Consider the following 23,842-nt stretch of genomic DNA (forward strand, 5'->3'; position numbering starts at 1 on the left):
TATAAATAATGGATAAGAGGATGATGCACGCCAAATGTCATTGTACACCATCTGATAATAACGGAGTTATTGCCCTTTGTATCTTGAAAAAATGCTTTTTTGAGTGTCAAATATTACACTTTTGTGTCCAGAAGCATATTGGCCGGGGATATTAATTCAATGAATTTGCTTGTTTTTTAAACTTTCTTATGAGCTGTTCTAGTCTATAAATAGAAAATGAAATATCTATTGAACAAACTGTATCATATCAGAATTAAATTGCTGTATAATTTAGCTTAACCAAAATAAGCAAAATGCATTATTCATTATGCAATTTGAAAATAACTTAAAATACATGTGTAGCAAGCAAGTCCTTTGCAATTTATGGAAAGTCAGGGTCACACTTAAGGTCAAAAGTCAAATTTGTGAGAGGCACAGCTTGTTAAATTATAACCATTTCCCACTTAGATACTAATTTTGACGCATTTGTAGTCCCTTAGAAAGTTAAATTTAATTACAAACCGTTCTTACTAGATTAAAGTTTTAAAAGCTTTATTTTCAGCCCTTAGATACTCATGATGAGCAGCAAACCCCATAACACCTGAACAGTTACTCGCAGGCTGTTCTGGTTTTATGCTCAGCTGTTTGTACCTAGCAATTTTCACCTAACTTCTGAGTGGGAAAGGGATAATTGACTGTGGGCTCCACATGTTTCTGACAGGCATCTATCTTGTTTGTGTATAATTCAATTCCTTCCATCGAACATTAATATTCTCATTGCCTGCATAAATACATTCATATCTACACATAAATGATGCATAGTTTGACCTGCTACTTGTTCGAATGTTGAGCATATTTACCAAGCTCATTTATTGCCAAGGCAGTGTTGATGAGTGTTCTAAATATCGTTCACTGCACATTTAAATTGACTCATAAATGTCTGATAAATGCCTGAAGTTATATCTTGTGAAGTTTCAAGTGATTGAAAATCAAATATTACACCTTATATTCCGCCTACTTGATTTTATGTGTATTCAAAATCCTAGTCGATTTTATCAGTTGATCATTACAAATGTTTAATAATCTGCTTTAAATGTGTAAATTGTCATGTTTGTCTTTTTGAAAAGATTTCTTTAGGAGAGTTTTTTTTAAATAGCATGTACTGTTTAGTATCTCAATGTATTATGTTCATTTTTAGGTAAAATAAGAATAATTAATTTATTAATTGTAGTCCATTATATTAAGATATTAATAATTGTTTCATAGTTCATTTTTCTTATTATCTTACAGCACCCTATTATTTATGGTATAAAGTGCACATTTTAAGATTCATTTTTAACCATACCTTAAGCAATACAACTCTTAATTTGATGGGATTCATTTCTCAAGCAATTTTTATTTGCCATTTGCTATCAATGTTTCCACAAGTCTTTTAATAAGGGACTTGACCTTTTCAAATTGTTATGTAACACTAATGTTAAAGTTACCACAATTTTACAGTATTATAAAAGGATTAATCCAAATGGGATTCATAGTTCAATAATCCATTTAAATGTGTAGCAAGAATGAAGTGTATTTAAGCCTATTTGCACAAGTTTGAAAAATAAATGATCAACCTAAAGGTAACCAAACACTCCTAAATAATATGTTAAAAAGATTCATGTATTCTCAGGCTTGGTTAGCAAAATTTGGTATTTTTTACAGGAATATTAGTCCACTAATCTGTACTAACTCTGTACTTGCATGGACAAAACAGGCTTATCATAGATATTGTTTAATTGGGGATGCAGAAATGGTTTGGCTGTTGGAAACATGGTTAAATTGCAAAAATCTAATGGTATATGATGCAGACGAAACCATTGGTGTCATTTAGCCCATGTGTGTGAGTCAGTCTATCACACTGCTCTTTGTGCAACATCTGTGTTTTTCATGGTATTTTAACTTTTTAATTAAAGGACTTAAAGTGCTTCAAACTTGAGTTATTTTTAAGAAATTACCCCCATTTCTTTCTCTGTGCATTTTCTTCAAACACTGTCTATGCGATTGTCATAAAACTTATAAAAGGCAATAATTATATCTAAATATAATTATATCTAAATGATACAGTGCATTTTTTTAGGGTTTTGCTTTGTTTTTAATGAGTTATTTCAATTAATAAAATTATATAAACAAGATTGTGTGTGATCCTCATCCTACATTTTACATAAAATTTTCTGATGACTTTTACAGTATAGTTATCTCCAAGTGCAGTTCTGATGACTTTTACAGTATAGTTATCTCCAAGTGCAGTTCTGATGACTTTTACAGTATAGTTATCTCCAAGTGCAGAAGTTTATACATACCACATTTGTTTTAGATGATACAAATTATAAAAGACACTATTTTTTAGCATATAATCTTGATTTGGTCACATATTGTACCTCTTCTAACTATCGTTGTACTAGTTCTCAAAAACAAAATTGAAAATACTTGATTTTTTGTTAAAACTTATTTGTCTTACCAACGTAAACATGAATAATGAATCCAATTTATAAACCTGATTGCAAAATGGTAGTCACTCAACATTTCAACTTGGAGTACCTGGGGATTTACCCGAGCATGGAACGCATGTTAAAGATTGTTTAGAAGCATCAAATATGTTGTTATTCCATGGCAACACACTTATGAGTGTTAAGTCTAGCTTAGTTTAATGCAATACAATCTTAAGATGTTAATGAAAATATACATCTGAAGGTGTAAATTAATGCAATACAATCTTAATGCTTTCAATGCAATACAGTGTTAGGGTATCAATGAAATACAGTCTTAAGGGGTCAATGAAATACAGTCTTAAAGTGTCAATGCAATACAATCTTAATACTTTCAATGCAATACAATCTTAATACTTTCAATGCAATACAATCTTAATACTTTCAATGCAATACAATCTAAATGCCTTGAATGCAATACAGTATTAGGGTGTCAATCAAACACAGACTTAAGGGGTCAATGAAATACAGTCTTAAAGTGTCAATGCAATACAATCTTAATACTTTCAATGCAATACAATCTTAATACTTTCAATGCAATACAATCTAAATGCCTTGAATGCAATACAGTGTTAGGGTGTCAATCAAACACAGACTTAAGGGGCCAATTAAATACAGTCTTAAAGTGTCAATGCAATACAATCTTAATACTTTCAATGCAATAAAATTTTAATGCTTTCAATGCAATACAATCTAAATGCCTTGAATGCAATACAGTCTTAAGGTGTCAATCAAACACAGACTTAAGGCTTTCATGCAAAACAGTCTTAAGGCTTTTGATGGAATACAGTCCTAGGCATTCAATGCAATGAGACTGCATGAAATGCATATAAATAAACGTAAATCAAACATGAATTGTTGATATTTCAGATTGCATATCCGCCTGTCCAGCAGCGCCCAGCCTGGACCGGTACCCTGGCCTTGATATCGGACGACCAGACCATCTATACCCAGCAACAAAACCAGTCTGCGGGCCTGCCCTACCTGACCACGCCCACTCTCACAGTTCCCGCCACCCATTGGGCGCCCATTGCACATGCCCAGCCCCAGATACCGCAGCCACGCCCACCTCTTAGGTCGCGGCCTTTGAGTGCTGGGTCACGGCGACCTACCTCTGCTTATGATAGGTCAGTTGCAAGTTGGAAAAAACACTTACACTTTGTTATGTTTTAAATTGTACTAGAGATATTATTTGTGGTAGACTTTTCCATTTTTTCACATGCATTTTTATGGTTTATATGTTTCAACATGCAGAAACCACATTTTATAATTATCAAGTGCAATTATTTTCCATTAACTAAAATAGCATTCAAATTTCGGCATGAATATTTATGCTTGATCCTTTTCATAATTGAAAAACAATATTGATCATGTATTTATTGTTCCTTATTAAAGTTACTTGAAGAGCAACAGTTGAACCGTTTCAAGATATAGAAATGATCAATATATTTATCAGTGGCAATTATCTTTCCATTATGTATAATCATTCAGTATCAGAATAGCACTTAATTTGTCTATTACAACGCTGTTATAAATAATGTGATTTCTTTTTTATATCTTTAGTACATTTTATGCACTATATAACATTGTGTGATATTTTGGTTTTTTAAATCCATTTTAAATAAAATCTTTTCAACTATAAAATTATTTGACAAAATGAAAACACACGAAACTTGGACCCGTGAGCATTTTAATTTCTTTTTTCAAGATCTCATATCTACTGGTAAGTGCAACAGATGATTTAAATAAAGCTTTAAATAATTGTTTTTTTGTTATGTTTTGCAGACTCCAGAATATTGGCAGCACAATGCACACCTCCACCATAGCAGGAATTACCTCCCCTATTCCAAGAAGTGAGTTTTCCCTCTTTGCTTTTTAAATATTTGTTTTTGTATTTTGTGGTCCAGATTAAAATCACTTCTTCTTTTGTCATAAAGCTTCAACAAAGATGGTTGAGAAAAATCATTTCTAATTAGATTGGAATGTTGTATTTAATTCCAAAATAAAGGTGATAATTTCAATGTTAGCATTTTGTTTGTTCCGTTTATTTTTGACAATTCTCATATTATTTTAAAAATACATATGACAAATTAATTTCTCATATCCAGTTTAGAATAAAAATCTGTTGAGGTATTGAGTCTTGAGGAGATGTGAATTTATGGCAAATACAGTTTTTGACATGAAACCATCAATTTTGTCTTTCAAATGTGTTTACCATTGTAGGAGTGTTTTTTTTGGCAATTTTGTCAGATATTGGTTTGACCTTGTTAGCTTGCAATAATGATGTGAAGTGTGAATACTTTCTTACAATAAAATTGCAATTTTTTTCATATTGTAGGCAAAGCAAACTTGATCACTGTTTATTTCAACGCCATTTGACTTCTTTGTTCAGACATTTATTGTTTGGTGGGCTTTTGGTGGTTTTTTTACTTAAATATCAAAGCTTTACCTTCAATTCAGAGGATATACAATGCCAAGATTTTTTTGGATTTTTTTTCCATATCCTAATATACATATTTTTAGAATAAATATAATCTTCACATGTCAGATAATCAAAAATATGTTTATAAAATATTTAGTTTACATATTAAAGGCAGTGTCTATTTTAGAAACTTAAAGAATGCGGGAAATTCCCCCCTCACTTTGAAAAAGTAGGTGGGATTATTCAAAAACAGGGGGGGGGGGGGGGCATTACATTTTAGTTTTAATGTTTAATGGTTTTGCTTTAAACATCATTAAATACTGTTAGGTGAGATAAATACTATGGTAACTGCTATTAAATGAAACAGCACTTTCCATAGCATTGCACTGACTTGACTTAAAAACGAAAATATGTTTTCACATGATATTTCTGTTTCATTTTAAATAATACAAATAACCATTTACTGATATGCATGCTCTTCATGATATCCAGGGCTTAGCCCTTTTGCACACTTTTTATAAAGAAAAAGGATCAACACAAAATACATAAGTACTTTTATAAAGCTAGAATTTTGTAGCGTCGCCTCAACATTAAAATTAAGGAGTGCATTTCCGACTATGCTCATTTGAGAATTCAACAAAACATAAATATTACAGAGTGTGTAATGAATTAAATGATAATTGGTTAAAACACTTAACATGTCAAATTATTTTTTTGACAATATTATGCATGAAATTCACAATTTCCACGAGGATTACCCCCCATTTCCATCATCAGTTGTCTAAATAACTGTCCACTGTTTCATCATGAAAGTGTTCACAGTAGGGTTCGATTAGTGCGGTAGGTATACTTAAGCTAAATGACTGACACAAAACCATGCGCTGATGGCAATTATGTCATGCCTCATCTGCATGATTTCACTGCAGGTATTGACTGCCTTCATGTGCTGTCGCTCATTCAAAGCATTCGCTCTCATTGGCAAATATCGATTTTCCAATAAAACGACGCTACACTAGTCGGGCTTTTGTTGGGTTAGGAGATACATGTAATTGACAGACAATGGTAACCCTGCTCTACATTTTTGGCGAAACTGAAATGTCTTTTATCTTAAAAAATTCTCTTGAATATTGAGCACACACAATTTCTCGCAAACATGCCAAAAATGCTAGATTAAAAAAAAAAAAGCACGAATCGTGCATTTGCTTGGTCTAGAATGGACACTGTTTTAGAATACCTTCATTTCTTGTCATTGCTGTTCATGATTTTCATTTATTTTAATCCCATTGTATACTTTTGCAGCAGTAAATACAAAAGCATGGACCGTACAAGGTAGTTCTATCACATCTTGGTGCTTGCCATTATGTTCCCATTACTATGAAAGTTCTTAATTATCTTCGTAAGAAGTACATCTGAATATTAAGAAATTGTCAACGAGATGCTTTGTTTACATGGAACAAGCATTTTCATTTGTAAAAATGTATAGTCTAGTGGATGTTTCTAAGATGTCTGCCAATAATTTTCACCCAATTTTCTTTCACATCAATATTCATTTTGATCATAAGCAAGCATTCTAATTGGTCAACATGAATTTAATTGATTTGAATACAGACTTGAGGTATATAGATTTATAATTTGTTATCTTTGAAATATTTGGCTTTTATTTATATATAATTAAACAATTCTTCAATTTGAAACAAGTATTTAACATCAAAATAGCTGTTGGTTAAACCCTTTCCCACTCAGAAGCAAAGTGAAAATGGCTATGTGCAAACAGCATAAAACCAGAACAGCCTGCGAGTAACTCACAGTCTATTCAGGTTTTATGATGTTTGCTACTCATCAGTATCTAAGGGTTATAAATGATGCCTTTAAAACTTGAATGTAGTAAGAAAGGTCTTTAATTAAATTTAACTTTCTAAAGGACTACAAATATGTAAATAGGTATCTAAGTGGTAAAGGGTTAAATTTGATGATGTTAAACATCAGTAGCATCATGCAAAAACAGGTCTTATGCCAAATCCACACAGTCTGGTCAAGAGATACCCTTTTAGATATGAAAGTCAAGTAAGGTTAAGTGGTCTCCTTTGCAAACACTGTAGCTCCTGATCAGATTGCGTCATTGCGCAGGCTGGTTTGGAGTTGTGCTGGCCACATATTGGATAAGCCCCACTTTTGCATGATGGGGCTCCAATTGCATTGAGATTAAGGCTTATTCTGAACCCTTTACCACTTAGATATGTATTTTGACACATTTGTAGTCCATTAGAAAGTTACATTTAATATAAGACATTTCTTACTAGATTCAAGGTTTTAAAGCTTCATCTTCAAACCTTAGATTCTGATGAGCAGCAAACAGCATAAAACCTGAATAGGCTGCAAGTTACTCACAGGCTGTTCTGGTTTTATGCTGTTTGCAAATAGCCATTTTCACTTTTTTTCTAAGTGGGAAAGGGTTAAGGCTTATTCTTAAGAATTGTTATAGTCATGGGGCACGAACTCAAACATGCTCTGTTGGAACTATATTTGTGAATAATAGTAAGTAAGTATTCAGTAATTGAAGATGTATTGAATCATCAAACAATCCTAAAATAATAAAAAGTGAGAAAAAATAACATAATAAATTGTATTGTAATTGTTTTGCAATAGTAATTCTAAGCTGACATTCAATTACTGTCATTCATTTACATCACATACAGTATTGGGTGAACATGTTCATCTAGCCTGCACTACTCTTTACTATAAAAGTTTGTCTCAATATAGGTAACTTTCACATACATGTACCTTTATAGTTGTTTGTCTCTCGGAGCTTTGATTCTGTGTGTGTTCAGTTAGTGTAGTTGTTTGTTTAATTTCACATGTAGATTTTCAACTTTTTATGCCCCCGAAGGAGGGCATATAGTGATCAGACTGTCCGTCTGTCTTTCATTCCGTCTGTCCGTCACACTTTGCGTTTAGGTTTCGAAAAATGCTCATAACTTCTATGTCGCTTCAGATAGCAATTTCATATTTGGCATGCATGTGTATATGGACAAGGCCTTTCCATACGCACACAAATTTTGACCCCTGTGACCTTGACCTTGAACTTAGCGTCCGCGTTTAGTTTTCAAAATCAGCGTTTAGGTTTTGAAAAAAGCTCATAACTTCTATCAAGCGTTTACAGGGGGCATAAGTCATCCAATGGTGACAGCTCTTGTTTGTTATGACGTAATGGTCCCCTTTACCATGAGACCTGATTTGATCATGTCTGCATTTAAGCGCGTGTAATTGTTATGTAATTTTTACTATGTAGATTTGAAGCCATTACATTTGTTAATGTAAGTATCTTGAGTTGTGTCATAGCTGAATAAAATTATTACAGAAATGTGTTTAAATAAAAGTATTAACCATAAATCAAATCTCAGCCTTGATACTTAATCTGACTTAAAATTGTGACCATACTCCACCTATATTTGAAGTATTTTTTGTGTTGACTTGTTGCTAATTTTATAGCTGTTTTACAGCCATATTCCGAATAAAAAAAAGTATATTATTTTGTTTCCCAAATCCATAATCCCAAAAATTCTCAATTCAGGTTTTTACTTTCAAATATTTATGCCCCCCTTTGAAGAAGAGGGGGTATATTGTTTTGCTCATGCCGGTAGGTCGGTCCGTCCGTCCGTCCACCAGATGGTTTCCAGATGATAACTCAAGAACGCTTAGGCCTAGGATCATGAAACTTCATAGGTACATTGATCATGACTGGCAGATGACCCCTATTGATTTTCAGGTCACTAGTTCAAAGGTCAAGGTCACAGTGACTCGAAATAGTAAAATGGTTTCCGGATGATAACTCAAGAATGCTTAGGCCTAGGATCATGAAACTTCATAGGTACATTGATCATGACTGGCAGATGGCCCCTAATGATTTTCAGGTCACTAGGTCAAAGGTCAAGGTCACAGTGACTCGAAATAGTAAAATGGTTTCCGGATGATAACTCAAGAATGCTTAGGCCTAGGATCATGAAACTTCATAGGTACATTGATCATGACTGGCAGATGACCCCTATTGATTTCAGGTCACTAGGTCAAAGGTCAAGGTCACAGTGACAAAAACCATATTCACACAATGGCTGCCACTACAACTGACAGCCTATATGGGGGGCATGCATGTTTTACAAACAGCCCTTGTTATATTAATATTCAAATAAAAATAGAGCTGTTAAGTACAAGTATCAATTCAACTGATGTCTTTATGCTTAGCATGTTCTGTTTTATATGTGTTTTATAACTGATTATTCAAACATTTTAAACAAAGGAATGATACTTAATTGTCCCAAATTTTAAGTAATTTGATGACAAAAGTCCAAATCCAAGGTTACAGGTTATATGTGTATTCTCAAAATGGTGCGAAAAAGCTCAGTTCATAAGCATGTATAAAATTAACATAAATAGATGGCACCACATTATGTCCTATTCCACATCATCTGTTTGCCATTTTTAAGTTGGGCTTCTTCACCTTGTAATGCAAGACCAAACTTTTGATTTGGGACGAATTTTAAACGAATCACCAGTGTTTGTCCCAGCAGATTAGTGTTTTTTTCTAAAAACTCACTAAATTCAAGGTATGTCTATTAATTCTTTGCTTTTATCTGTCACTTTGTGTTTGGAGTTTGTGCCACTGGGTAAGGAATGAAGCACACAAAACTATACGCCTGTAGCCAATTGTATAAATCTTGATACCTCTTATCCAGTGGATAAATGTTGGTTATCTTTATTTTTATGTCCCCCACTATAGTAGTGGGGGACATATTGTTTTTGCCCTGTCTGTTGGTCTGTTTGCGCCAACTTTAACATTTTGCAATAACTTTTGCTATATTGAAGATAGCAACTTCATATTTGGCATGCATGTGTATCTCATGAAGCTGCACATTTTGAGTGGTGAAAGGTCAAGGTCATCCTTCACAAGGTCAAGGTCATCCTTCAAGGTCAAACGTCATATAGGGGGACATTGTGTTTCACAAACACATCTTGTTAGGATATCTTTTTATGCTCCCCCGAAAAATTTTGGGGGGAGCATATAGTCGTCGCTTCGTATGTCCGTGTGTCCGTCCATCTGTGCACAATTTTTGTCCGGGCTATTTCTCAGCAATTAATGACCGGAATTCAATGAAACTTTATGGGAAGCTTCACTACCAAGAGGAGATGTGCATATTATCAGCTGGTTCTGGTCGGATGATTTTTTACAGAGTTATGGCCCTTTGAAATTTTCCATTAACTGTACATATAGTGCAATTCTTGTCAGGGCTATTTCTCAGCAACTAATGACTAGAATTCAATGAAACTTTATGGGAAGCTTCACTACCAAGAGGAGATGTGCATATTATCAGCGGGTTCTGGTCGGATGATTTTTCACAGAGTTATTGCCCTTTGAAATTTTCTATAAAAAATTCTTGTCCTCCCAACTACTGTGCCCTCAAGACGTTTCCTTTTATCTGAATATATAGTGCAATATTGTGACAAAAAACCCTTTGGGGAGCATCACCTGTCTCCGACGGTTTCTTATTGGTTTAGTGATTGTATAAAAAAAGATATCAGAACAGACGCACGTTTTGGTTTAGTTTTGGGTCAGATTTAGCCAAGGGTTTTTACTTCGGTTATTGTTATCCAAATAAGGTTATCTTTTTGATTGGCTAAAGTTTTGCATATTTATACTGATGTTTATGAGACTTGAGCCATGTTGATTTGTTTTCATACTTTGTCTTATGGATTAAAATTAGTTTTCATGACTGCTGAATTTCATGTTTCAGTGTGTTTGATCAATATGTGTTTATTTCAAATTTCTTATCCCCCTTCTTCTATGTGCCATGTTTAAGTCATATAGCTTGCCTTGTTTATTGTCCCCTACCGGTTTCACCGTAGGGGACTTATGGTTTGCGCTCTGTGTGTCCGTCAGTCTGTGAGTCTGTGAGTCTGTCACTCTTTTCTGAATCCTGCGATAACTTTAAAAGTTCTTTATATTTTTTCATGAAACTTGAAACATGGATAGATGGCAATAAGGACATTATGCACGTCATTTCATTTTGTTCCTACGTAAAAAATTCTGGTTGCTATGGCAACAAATATTAAAAAAAAATATATATATATTTCTGAAAATGGTGGAGCCGGTAGGGGACATATATTGCTTGGCAATAGTCTTGTTTATATTTCTTTCAAACCTGTTTGAAATGGCTGTCTCAGTTTTAAGGGTATTTCACAAGTATAAATTTAAAACTGACACAGGACTATTACACATGAATATTGAACCTGTATTTTTAATAAAAGCTTAATGCTGAAATTAAAAAATCTTTTGAAATCAACTTTGCAATATTATAACACATTTCTTTTTTCAGTATAAAAAAGTACAAATATTTTTTTTAAAGATTTATGTCCACTTGAATGTTGGCATGAATGTATATTTTTTATAGATTTAATTCCACCTGAATGTTGACATCAATGTATTTTTTTATAGATTTAATTCCACTTGAATGTTGCCATCATTGTATTTTTTAATAGATTGAAGTACACTTTAATGTTGACATAAATGCATTTTTTTATAGATTTAAATCCACTTGAATGTTGACATCAAGGTAGTCATAACCATACACATAACAATGACATGTGACAGGACCTCGGTATCAGTAATTCGTTAAAATCAATGTTTAGATACATTTTACTATGGCACTTGTATATGGGTTTTTCTGGTAGCTGAACAAAGAAGTTGAAGCTAGTCATTGTCTCACGATCAGATGAATAGTTTTATTTTAGTTCAGTCTGGTGATGTCTGGTTATCTCCTCTTTTTCTATGGCTTTCAGAGTTATCTTTACTACTTAAAGTATCTTTGATTTATACATCAATGGAGGTACATCAGTTTTAATGCTTTTAACTCTTTCAGTGCTGGAACCGAATTGTGAAGGCCTTTGCAAACAGTTTGGATCTAGATGAGATGCCACAGAATGTGGCGTCTCATCAGGATCCAAACTGTTTGCTATTCTGATAGTATTCTTTGAAAAAAAAATCAAAGAAAATGCTAATGTTAGAAATTCAGCAGACGACATTTTAGCAGACGCCAGATTTCCCAGCATGCAAAGGGTTAAGGCAAATGTGTCACATCTCCAGATCACTGTTTCTATTACACATAGACCAGTGATCAATTCAATATCTCTTCCCTGCAATTATAATAGAATTATGCCCCATTTTTATGCCCCTGGTAGGGTGGCATATAGCATTTGAACTGTCTGTCAGTCTGTCTGTCCGTCCGTCCGTCTGTCCGAAAACTTGAACATTGCTGATAACTTTTGCAATATTGAAGATAGCAACTTGATATTTGGCATGCATGTGAATCTCATGGAGCTGCACATTTTGAGTGGTGAAAGGTGAAGGTTATCCTTCTAGGTCAAAGGTCAAAAAAAAAATCAAAGCGGCGCAGTAGGGGGCATTGTGTTTCTGACAAATACAGCTCTTGTTGTACTAAAAAATTTGTGTCTATGTTAATCTGCAACTTCTCTGTATCACTGTTTTTACTACAGGTATGACAAGTGCCGGTCACAAGAGTTGTGTATTGTGTTATTTCTTAAACTTTGACCCAGTATTTGTAAAAATATTACAAGATATGTACCTATCCAGAAAGGAAATTAATTTCTGCTTTGAATAAGACCAAGTTCATGGAAATCGCTGCACAATTGATAAAGTTATGGCTGTTGAAAGCGATGCATCCTGTTTTCGTGTGATCTTGATTTGAATACCTTGTTATAGATATATTTTATATTATTTTTTATGCTCCCCCAAAAAAATTTTGGGGGAGCATATAGTCGCCGCTTTGTCTGTCCGTGTGTTCGTCCGTGCACAATTTTTGTCCGGGCTATTTCTCAGCAACTAATGACCGGATTTCAATGAAACTTTATGGGAAGCTTCACTACCAAGAGGAGATGTGCATATTATCAGCGGGTTCTGGTCGGATGATTTTTCACAGAGTTATGGCCCTTTGAAATTTTCCATTAACTGTACATATAGTGCAATTCTTGTCCGGGCTATTCCTCAGCAACTAATGACTAGAATTCAATGAAACTTTATGGGAAGCTTCACTACTAAGAGGAGATGTGCATATTATCAGCGGGTTCTGGTCGGATGATTTTCACAGAGTTATGGCCCTTGGAATTTTCCATTGTAGATATAGTGCAATTCTTCTCCGAGCTATTTCTCAGCAACTTATTACGGGAATTCAATGAAACTTTATGGGAAGCTTCACTACCAAGAGGAGATGTGCATATTATCAGCCTGTTCTCGTCGGATGATTTTAATTTGATTATAAGCTCGGCGTTTTCAGAGAAAACCCGAGGTATTGTCATAGCCAACTCGTCGTCCGCAGACTGACGTCCGTGTTGTGCTAAAACCTTAACATTGGCTCTATAAAATCAAAGTGCTTCCACCTACAACTTTGAAACTTCATATGTAGATGCACCTTGATGAGTTCTACATGCCACACCCATTTTATGGTCACTAGGTCAAAGGTCAAGGTAACTGTGACCTCTAAAAAAAAAAAAAAAAATTCTGACAAGCTTTCATTTATTCAAAACTGCACCCGTAGCCGAGCGTGGCACCCGTTATGCAGTGCTCTTGTTTTTCATTCAAAATGATGTTTTTACTAATTAATATCAAAGCCACAAGCTAACCACCTGTGTGTAGAACTACTACACATATTCAACAACAAATATGTATTTGTGGTCATATTAATAGGTGACTGACGGTAAATGTACTCCATACTATGAAGTCAAGAAATTGTCGAGCGGGCTGTCTAAGAACAGCTCTTGTTAAATGATTCTAGTGTAATTGCGTATGGATAGATTTTTATTATTAGTTATAAGGTTGCAGCTGGTGTGTTTTCTTTTAAAATCAATTTTCAACACCATTTAATAGACACAAACATTTTGTTGACTTTTCAATTTTGATAAGAGCATTCACTAAATATCAATATTGCAGTCATTTTGGGACACAATTCTTTGATTTTATAAATTATACAAGAAGAAGATGGACACATGTAATTTTTGCTTTAACTTTACACACTTGCTAATGCCATCAATCCATAATATATAAATTCTACAAGAAAAAGATGGACACATGTAATTTTTGCTTTAACTTGACACACTTGCTAATGCCATCAATCCATAATATTATGACTGTTTGATTGTTACCAATTTAGTCAGATTCTTTACTATTTATGTACCGATTACACTGTCATTCACATTACTTCTTTACTGTTTAACTAATTAAACAGTAGTTCCAGTGCTTAACCATGGTTGGACTGGTTACAGAGTAAGACCATTACTTAACTCTTTACCACCTAGATACATATTTTGATGCATTTGTAGTCCCTTAGAAAATTAAATTTTATTAAAGGCCTTTCTTACAAGATCCAATTTGAAAGGTTTCAGTTCCAACTCTTAGATGCTGATGAGCAGCAAACAGCATAAAACCTGAACAGACTGCTTGTTACTCCCAGGCTGTTCTGGTTTTATGCTGTATGCATATAGCCATTTTTAGCTCATCTATTTTTTGAAAAAAAATTATGAGCTATTGTCATCACCTTGGCGTCGGCGTCCGGTTAAGTTTTGCGTTTAGGTCTACTTTTCTCATGAAGTATCAATTCTATTGCATTCAAACTTGGTACACTTACTAACTATCATAAGGGGACTGGGAATGCAAAGTTAGATAACTCTGGCTTGCATTTTGACAGTATTATGTGCCCTTTTTATACGCCCGTATAAAATACGGGACGTATTATGTGAAACCCCTTGGCGGGCGGGCGGGCGGGGGGCGGGCGGCGGGCGGAAGGCATCACTTTGTCTGGACTCTAATTCAAATTGTATTCATCCGATCTTCACTAAACTTGGTTAGCAGTTGCATCTAGTTGATATCTAGGCCAAGTTTGAATATGGGTCATGCCGGGTCAAAAACTAGGTCATAGGGTCAATAAGTGCATTTTCAAAGGGGCCACTTTGTCCGGACTCTATTTCAAATTGTATTCATCCGATCTTCACCAAACTTGGTCAGCAGTTGCATCTAGTTGATATATAGGCCAAGTTCGAATATGGGTCATGCCGGGTCAAAAACTAGGTCATAGGGTCAATTAGTGCATTTTCAACGGCGCCACTTTGTCCGGACTCTAATTCAAATTGTATTCATCCGATCTTCACCAAACTTGGTCAGTAGTTGCATCTAGTTGATATCTAGGTCAAGTCCGAATATGGGTCATGCTGGGTCAAAAACTAGGTCAAAGGGTCAATTAGTGCATTTTACTTTGTCCGGACTCTAATTCAAATTGTATAAATCTTATCTTCACCAAACTTGGTCAGTAGTTGCATCTAGTTGATATCTAGGCCAAGTTCGAATATGGGTCATGCCAGGTAAAAAACTAGGTCATAGGGTCAATTAGTCCATTTTCAAAAGCGCCACTTTGTCCGGACTCTTATTCAAATTGTATTCATCCGATCTTTACCAAACTTGGTCAGTAGTTGCATCTAGTTGATATCTAGGTCAAGTTCGAATATGGGTCATGTCGGGTCAAGAACTAGGTCATAGGGTCAATTAGTGCATTTTCAACGGCGCCACTTTGTCCGGACTCTAATTCAAATTGTATTCATCCGAAACTTTTAAACAACTTTTTATCCTGCGTCAAAGTGGTATGGGGGTATAAGTCACATTCAGTGACAAAGCTCTAGTTCAAGTTGAATTCACCAAACTTGGTCAGAGGTAGTATATAGATTATATATCAGTCAGGTCTGATTGGAGACATGCAACCGATTAACACATGCAATATTTTTATGCAATATTTTTATCCAGTTTTATTTTGCGATATTTTCATCGGGTTTATTTTTTTCGGGATTTTTGAAATTTTTTTTTGCTTATTTCCAAAACAAATACATCAATCATCAGTGTATCATCTCCAATGGCACACGAATCGGGCGTATATTGCTCCGTCATGCGGCGCTCTTGTTATACTTAGAAAATTGAAAATTTTGGTTAAGTTTTGTGTTTTAGGTCCATTTTATTCCTTAAGTATCAAAGCTATTGCTTTCATACTTGCAACACTTACTAACTATCATAAGGGGACTGTGCAGGCAAAGTTATGTAACTCTGACTGGCATTTTGACAGAATTATGTGCCCTTTTTATACTTAGAAAATTGAAAATTTGGTTAAGTTTTGTGTTTAGGTACATTTTTTTCCTAAAGTATCAAAGCTATCGCTTTCATACTTGCAACACTTACTAACTATCGTAAGGGGACTGTGCAGGCAAAGTTTTTTTTATTTTTATTATTTTATTTTTGAAATACTGTCCAACCATCCCACCCAAGACAGGGTTCGCACAGACCTTGAAAAGTGCTTGAAAATCAAGGTTTATCTTGAAAAGTGCTTAAAAACGATCTGGAGTGCTTAAAAGTGCTTATTTTCAACCATAGCCTTGAAAAGTGCTTAGAAAGTGCTTGAATTTGGCTGGAAAAGTGCTTGAAAAACGGATAAAAATATTTAATTTCCGTGAGTCGTAAGGCATAGTTTTTTTCACAATTTATGACGGTTCCGATCTGTTCATACGGGCAGGTACTGGATAGATATGGGTTGGTACGGGTTTTAGAACGTAAGGGAGGCAACTACTACTAATCTTCCGCCAATTGGTCTACTTCGGTTTTTGTTGTACGCATTATGCCATTACTGTGCTGACAAGTTGAAATATGCCAGCCAATAAGTGCATTTTTCAGAAAGGGTGGCTTTTGAAGTACCCTTGGGTTGTTGACAATGCCAATTCTAAAGTCAAAGCATCTTGTAAAGAACGCAGAACAGGTATAGAGATCGACAGTATGGGGGAATCGGCGTTGAAAAGCCACCTAAAATGCAGTTTGTGAAGCAAATTCATTCGGTTAACCCAATTCATTCAGACGTACTGCAAAAGACAAAAGACAAAAAAGTTGCACTTGACTGATTGTCAAATAAATAAGATGATACTGTGAAGAAACTGCAATCTGTTTACATGAGTGCAGACTCTCAGTCTGAACATACACAGTACACTATTGCATCTATAACAGATTTTACATGTACATTTGTACCTGCTGTAGAAAATTAATTAATAAGTATAATTTTTACAAGCCTCAATTAAGACATGGCATTTTATATTGCCGTTGCGAGATTCTGTACATTTGTAGTTTTCTATTTTTACTTCAGAATTAATTTGTATCAAATGCATAATTGTCTTTAACATTTTGTAGCAGCTATATTTTATATCACTGGAATATCTGTTATGAACATTTAGAATACATAATGATATTCAATACAAATAACAGTTTTTGGTATGTGTAATGCCTTGGTCAATAACTATAATGAAATATCTTACTTTTGATTAAACAGTTGTTACTGTAGCAGGGTAGTGCAGACTGTTGAAATTCACATAGAATATTAGGCAAGAAGAGACCAATTTAGCGAAAATATTGTCAGTATTGGCCACAGAATAATATACAGTTTTCAGTAGGTCGGACTAAAAAAGTGCTTAAATTTGGATTTTTTCCCTTGAAAAATTCTTGAAAATTGCTTGAATTTCATTGGAGAAAATCTGTATGAACCCTGCAAGAATCCCTCCCCCCCCCCAATTTTTTTTGCATTTTTGGAGATAATGTAATAAATGACCACACCCCCACACTATACACCCCTCTCCACTCCACCCCTCCCTCCTTTGTGATTGAAATTGAGATAGGTCCCTACACCTTTAAAAAGAAAAATAGATGAGTGGTCTGCACCTGCAAGGCGGTGCTCTTGTTTGCTTTGCCTCTGAGTGGGAAAGGGTTAACCTTTTCACACTCAGAAGCACAGTAACAATAGCTGTATGAAACAAGCATAAAACCAGAACAGTGAACAAGTTACTCAGAATCTGTTCAGGTTTTATGCTAGTCAGCATCTTAATGAACGCTTTAAAACTTTAAGAATCGTTTTTAATTTTATAAGATTTCCCAACTGAACTGAGACTGAAAATGCATCAAAATGCATGTCTCTAGTGGGAAAGGTTTAAGCACTGTTACACATTAAGTTCAATTCTTAATGACTGTTAGACTGGTTACGGGGTATTTCCATGCGGAAACATTGTTAGACTGCTTACACAGTAATTTTAATGCTTAACCGCTGTTAGACTGGTTTCTGTTATTATCACTGTTAGTTTGGTTTCTGATATTATTGCTGTAAGACTGGTTTCTGATATTATCACTGTTAGACTGGTTTCTGATATTATCACTGTTAGACTGGTTTGTTACCCTTTGAAGGTGGTGGCTGGGTGAACACAGGCACAGGTCGCAGCATGGTTGCCAGTCAGTTTGCCCCGCCCTTGTCACAGCAGTCCAACACCCAGGGGCCCGGGGAGCTTTACTTGCTGCATGAGAAGGTATGTTTGTGTACATGGATTTGAGTTGAGTGGTGTAGGTTTGAATACATTGCTTTAAGTTAAGTGCTGTATGTTTGCTTACATGGGATTGCTGTAGTTGAGAGTAAGATACATTTGAGTTAAGCTCTGTAGGTTAAATGCAAAGGTATTACTTGAGTGCTCTTTGTTTAAGTAGCATGCATATGAGTGCTGTGTGTTACAATGAGGTGTTACTTAGTGATGTAGGTTTAAGTACCAAACTTATGCATTGAGTGCTGTTGGTCTAAGTACCATAATTATGTATGAGTTAAGGGCTATAGTTTAGAGTTCGCTTCTGTAGGTTTTGTTCCAAAGGTATGAGTTGAGTAATTTACGTTTGAGTACCTTATGTAAGAGAGCTGTAGGTTTGAGAACCATACCTTTGACTTTAGTGCTTAATATTTGAATATAGTTTATTTGAGTTAACTGTCATAGGTTGAAGTTTAGTAATGTAGTGTTTGAGTTCCATAAATTTGAGTTTCATGTCATAGGTTTAAGTCTGTAGGTTTGAGTAGCATTTATTTGAGTTAAGTGATTAAGATTTGACTTCCTTGTGCTTGAGTTTAGGGCTGTAGGTCTGAGCATACATTTTGTATGCTGTAGTTTTGTGAATCATTGGTTTGAGTTGAATGCATTGGGTGTGAATACCATTCCTTTCAGTTGAGTGCTGTGGGTTTAAGTTCCTTTGAGTAAAGTCAGGATTGAGTATCAGCTATTTTAGTTAAGTGCTCTTGGTTTGGGTACAAATGGTTTCAGTTGAGTGCTGTAAGCCTGCGTAAGATAGGTTTGAATTCATTTCTTAAAGTTTGCATTCAATGGTTTTCAGATAAATGCTGCAAGTTTTACCATCTCATTCTATTTATTTCTGTTTAATTCTCCACATGTTGCCTGTTCAGGATCTGAAAATACGAGAGCTATCAGAGGAGGTAAACCGACTCCGTGCTGTGGAACTGGAGTCGATGAAGAAGGACCAAACAATGGATCAGATGCAGCAGCAGCTTCAGGTGGGTGGGGAAATGGCTTAAATCAGGTGGGTGGGGCAATGGTTTACATCTGGTGGGTGGGGAATGGTTTACATCAGGTGGGTGGAGAATGGGTTTACATCAGGTGGATGGAAAATGGTTCACATCAGGTGAGTGGGGAAATGGTTTGCATCATGTGGATGGGAAATGATTTACATCAGGTGGGTGGGGAATGGTTCACATCAGGTGGATGGGAAATGGTTAACATCAGGTGGGTGGGAAATGGTTTACATCAGGTGTGTGGGAAATGTTTGACATCAGGTGGGTGGGCCTTGGTTCACATCGGGTGGATGGGAAATGGTTTACATCAGGTGGTGGGAAATGGTTTACATCATGTGGGGGGAAATGGTTTACATCAGGTGTAGGGGGAATGGTTTTCATTATGTGGGTGGAGAATGGTTCACATCGGGTGGATGGGAAATGGTTTGCATCAGGTGGGTGGGAAATGGTTTACATCAGGTGGGTGGGGATTGGTTAACATCAGGTGGTTGGGAAATGGTTCACATCAGGTGGGTGGGGGAATGGTTTACATCAGGTGGATGGGAAATGATTTACATAAGATGGGTGGGGAATGGTTCACATCAGGTGGATGGGAAATGGTTTACATCAGGTGGGTGGGAAATGGTTTACATCAGCTGTGTGGGAAATGGTTTACATCAGGTGGGTGGGGAATGGTTAACATTGGGTAAATGGGAAATGGTTTACATAAGGTGGGTGGGAAATGGTTTACATCATGTGTGTGGGAGAAGGTTCACATCAGTAGGTTGGGGAATGGGTTTACATTAGGTGAGTGGGAAAGGGTTTACCTCAGGTGGGTGGGAAATGGTTTTCATCAGGTGGGTGGGAAATGGGTTTACATTAGGTGGGTGGGCAATGGTTTTACATTAGGTGAGTGGTCAATGGTTCACATCAGGTGGTTGGGGAATGGATTTACATTAGGTGAGTGAGAAACGGTTTACATCAGGTGGGTGGGAAATGGTTTACATCAGGTGGGTGGGAAATAGGTTTACATTAGGTGGATGGGAAATGGTTTACATACGGTGGGTGGGAAATGGTTTACATCGGGTGGGTGGGCAATGGTTTTACATTAGATGAGTGGGAAATGGTTCACATCAGGTGGTTGGGGAATGGGTTTACATTAGGTTAGTGAGAAACGGTTTACATCAGGTGGGTGGGAAATGGGTTACATCAGGTGGGTGGGAAATAGGTTACATTAGGTGAGTGAAAAATGGTTTACAAACTTTTTACATCAAGTTTGTGGGGAATGGTCTAACATCAAATGGTAGTATGCCAAGATGGTGAGGCATTGTCTTAAATCAGTTGGATGACAAATGGTCTTGTATCATATTGGAAGAAATAATGGTCTTATTTCAACTGGGTTATGGTCGTGCATAAGATGTTATAAGATTTCTTACATTATATTGTGTTGTTAGTACGTATCTACATCAAAAAATCTGAGACCAATAATTATTTAAATATAGGGCTCATTTTAAACATACTTTTAACAACTACATTATATATTCTAGAACATGCACTCACAACAGCATGCTCCCATGGTGATTGGTGCAGATCCTGATGTGACGAGTCGACTGCTGCACCTGGAGAATGAAGTGACTGCCAAGAAACAAGAAATCAACCAGTTGCGAGAGCAGGTAATTATTGCTGATGCTTTGACTTGTTAACTTATTCCACTTATTAAGCATTGTGTATTGGAAACAATTCCAATCCTATTTCATACCTTTTTCGCACATGGCTTTATCCAATGTACAATATATTTGGAAAACTTGTCTCGACTTTTTTTTACAATATATCTAATTTTCCACAATATTTGCTTGTTTGTTTTTTCACTTTTCTTGTTATTTTTGTGTCACTAGCATTTCCTGATGACGGTTAGAATCTTAACAATTGGCCTGTGTGCTAATTTTTCATGTGTTCTTCAATCTGTCTATTGGTACAAGTTCAATAACACACAATGACATGTTTTGTAAAACGTCAATGAATCTTGATACTATCAACACACAAACATCACCCTTAATCCTTTCAGTGCGGGAACCGTATTTTGAAGGCCTTTGCAAAAAGTTTGGATCCAGATGAGACGCCACAGAACATGGCGTCTCATCAGGATCCAAACTGTTTGCTATTCTGATAGTATTCTTTGAAAAAAATCGAAGAAACTGCTAATTTTATAAATTCAGCAGACGACATTTTAGCAGAAGACAAATTTCCCAGCATGCAAAGGGTTAACCTCATGTTGACCTTGACATTGACCTACCTTGTGATTTATTCAGAAGGTCTAAATTGGTGGTTAACCCAAAATGATGCATTTGGTGCAACGTGTACTATGCTTTCTATGGAGCCCTTCCATAAGTGCATGGATGGATGGAGTCTTTGAACAGTGGCAGCACATCCACATTATATGACCTTGTTTTGACATTTCCTTTGTTTGAACTTCAACTAATTCAGAATGGATGTTATCTTTAAACACTCTTAACATGACCACATCACCGGACCTCATTTTGACTTTGACATAAATTTTGAGTCTTTAATTGCTTGATTAGAACAAGTACTTGGCATCATTATGAGAGACTGAATTAATGATATCTTGCCAGCAAAGAAGGGGTCACTTCGTTTGACCACTTTGTAACAAATAAAAGGTTATAAGCGTAATTTGTTTCAAAAGTCAGTGTTATTACAAGTAAAAATTGAATTTTCAAGCAACTTTTATCATAGATAATATTCAAAGATCAAAATTTATGACAAGATGCTGCATTTAATAAACACAGGTGCACCCAAAGGAAACCTTATCAGTATTGATTTTTATGCTCCCTATTGAAGAAGAAGGGGTATATTGTTTTGCACATGTCGGTCCGTTGGTCGCTCCGGCCACCAAATGGTTTCCGGATTATAACTCAAGAACGCTTAGGCCTAGGATCATGAAACTTCATAGGTACATTGATCATGACTGGCAGATGAACCCTATTGATTTTCAGGTCACTAGGTCAAAGGTCAAGGTCACAGTGACTAAACAGTAAAATAGTTTCCGAATGATAACTCAACAATGCTTAGACCTACAATCATGAAAATTCATAGGTACATTTATCATGACTTGCAGATGGCCCCTATTGATTTTCAGGTCACTAGGTCAAAGGTCAAGGTCACAGTGACTTGAAACAGTTACATGGTTTCCGGTTGATAACTCAAGAACCATTAGGCCTAGGATTATGAAACTTCAGAGGTACATTGATCATGACTGGCATATGACCCTATTGATTTTCAGATCACTCGGTTAAAGGTCAAGGTCACAATGACTCGAAACAGTAAAATGGTTTCCGGATGTTAACTCAAGAACGCTTAGGCCTAGGATCATGAAACATCATAGGTACATTGATCATGACTGGCAGATGACCCCTATTGATTTTCAGTTCACTATATAAGGTCAAAGGTCAAGGTCACAGTAACTGGAAATGTTAACATTTCCGGATGATAACTCAAGAATGCTTAGGCCTAGAATCATGAAACTTCATAGGTACATTGATCTTGACTGGCAGATTACCCCTATTGATTTTCAGGTCACTAGGTCGAAGGTGAAGGTCACAGTGACCTGAAGCATTAAAATGGTTTCTAACGTATTCACACAATGGCTTCCACTACAAAGCCCATTTGGGGGGCATGGGTGGTTTACAAACAGCCCTTGTTTAATTAAAAGTTTGTGCAAAGCGTCTGACTTTCAACCTTATGAAATTTAACAGTAAGAACTACCTTGTAAAAGGTAAAATAACTACTTTGTAATAAATAATCAAAACAAGATATGTGCAATGCTCTGTGAATAAGGGGTTTAATGCATGTTGGTAATTTCGTGTCGTCCCAGATTAGTCTTAGCATCCTTTATCAGGGATGACACTTTCCGCAAAAACTTGATTTTTGCCAAAAGATACTTTCTTAAATTGAAAAATATCATAAAAGCGAAAAGTGTTGTCCGTGATTAGCCTGTGCAGACTGCACAGGCTAATCTGGGACGACACTTTACGCACATGCATTAAACCCCCTTTTTCACAGAGCACAGCACATATCTTTTGTTTGTCCGTACAAGTGTAAATTAATGTGTTTCAAATTTATTTGCCACAAAGGATTTTGAAGATAATTCTCGTGAGGTATTCACTTTGTTCTGGATGAGTTAGCAGTGTGCTATATAGATAATTAATTGACTTCACATATTTAAGTGTTCATTTAAATGAGCATGTATTTAACTGTAGTTGTGATTACTTGGAGATATGATAATATAGTATTGTATTAACATAAAACAAGTAGATGGCGCGTAGTTATAATTTTTATGTTAATTATTTATGTTCTTGTATAATAATTTACTTAATATAATTGGTCAGGTGTCATATTTATGAAAAAAACTTGCTAGATAAATGGTTTCATTTTGCCAGTTAATG

General features: G+C 35.6%; 1 protein-coding gene across 8 annotated transcripts in view; it reads left to right on the forward strand.

Annotated features, from left to right (window-relative positions):
* LOC127832501 (forkhead-associated domain-containing protein 1-like) overlaps positions 1 to 23,842 on the forward strand; it is a 102,724-nt gene that overhangs the window by 17,050 nt on the left and 61,832 nt on the right. For 7 of the 8 annotated variants that reach the window (XR_008026930.1, XR_008026933.1, XR_008026929.1 and 4 more), the window contains 6 exons: positions 3,378 to 3,634; positions 4,293 to 4,360; positions 6,229 to 6,258; positions 18,245 to 18,363; positions 19,278 to 19,385; positions 20,930 to 21,055. Coding sequence is in view for 2 of the 8 variants with exons in the window: in XM_052358002.1 (XP_052213962.1) it covers positions 3,378 to 3,634; positions 4,293 to 4,360; positions 6,229 to 6,258; positions 18,245 to 18,363; positions 19,278 to 19,385; positions 20,930 to 21,055 (708 nt within the window). In the remaining 6 variants the exon portion in view is untranslated. The remainder of the gene's footprint in view (positions 1 to 3,377; positions 3,635 to 4,292; positions 4,361 to 6,228; positions 6,259 to 18,244; positions 18,364 to 19,277; positions 19,386 to 20,929; positions 21,056 to 23,842) is intronic. The other variant, XR_008026931.1, reaches the window with a different exon arrangement.

This window comes from Dreissena polymorpha, chromosome 5 (genome assembly GCF_020536995.1).
Source record: "Dreissena polymorpha isolate Duluth1 chromosome 5, UMN_Dpol_1.0, whole genome shotgun sequence".
NCBI classification, from domain to species: Eukaryota; Metazoa; Mollusca; class Bivalvia; order Myida; family Dreissenidae; genus Dreissena; species Dreissena polymorpha.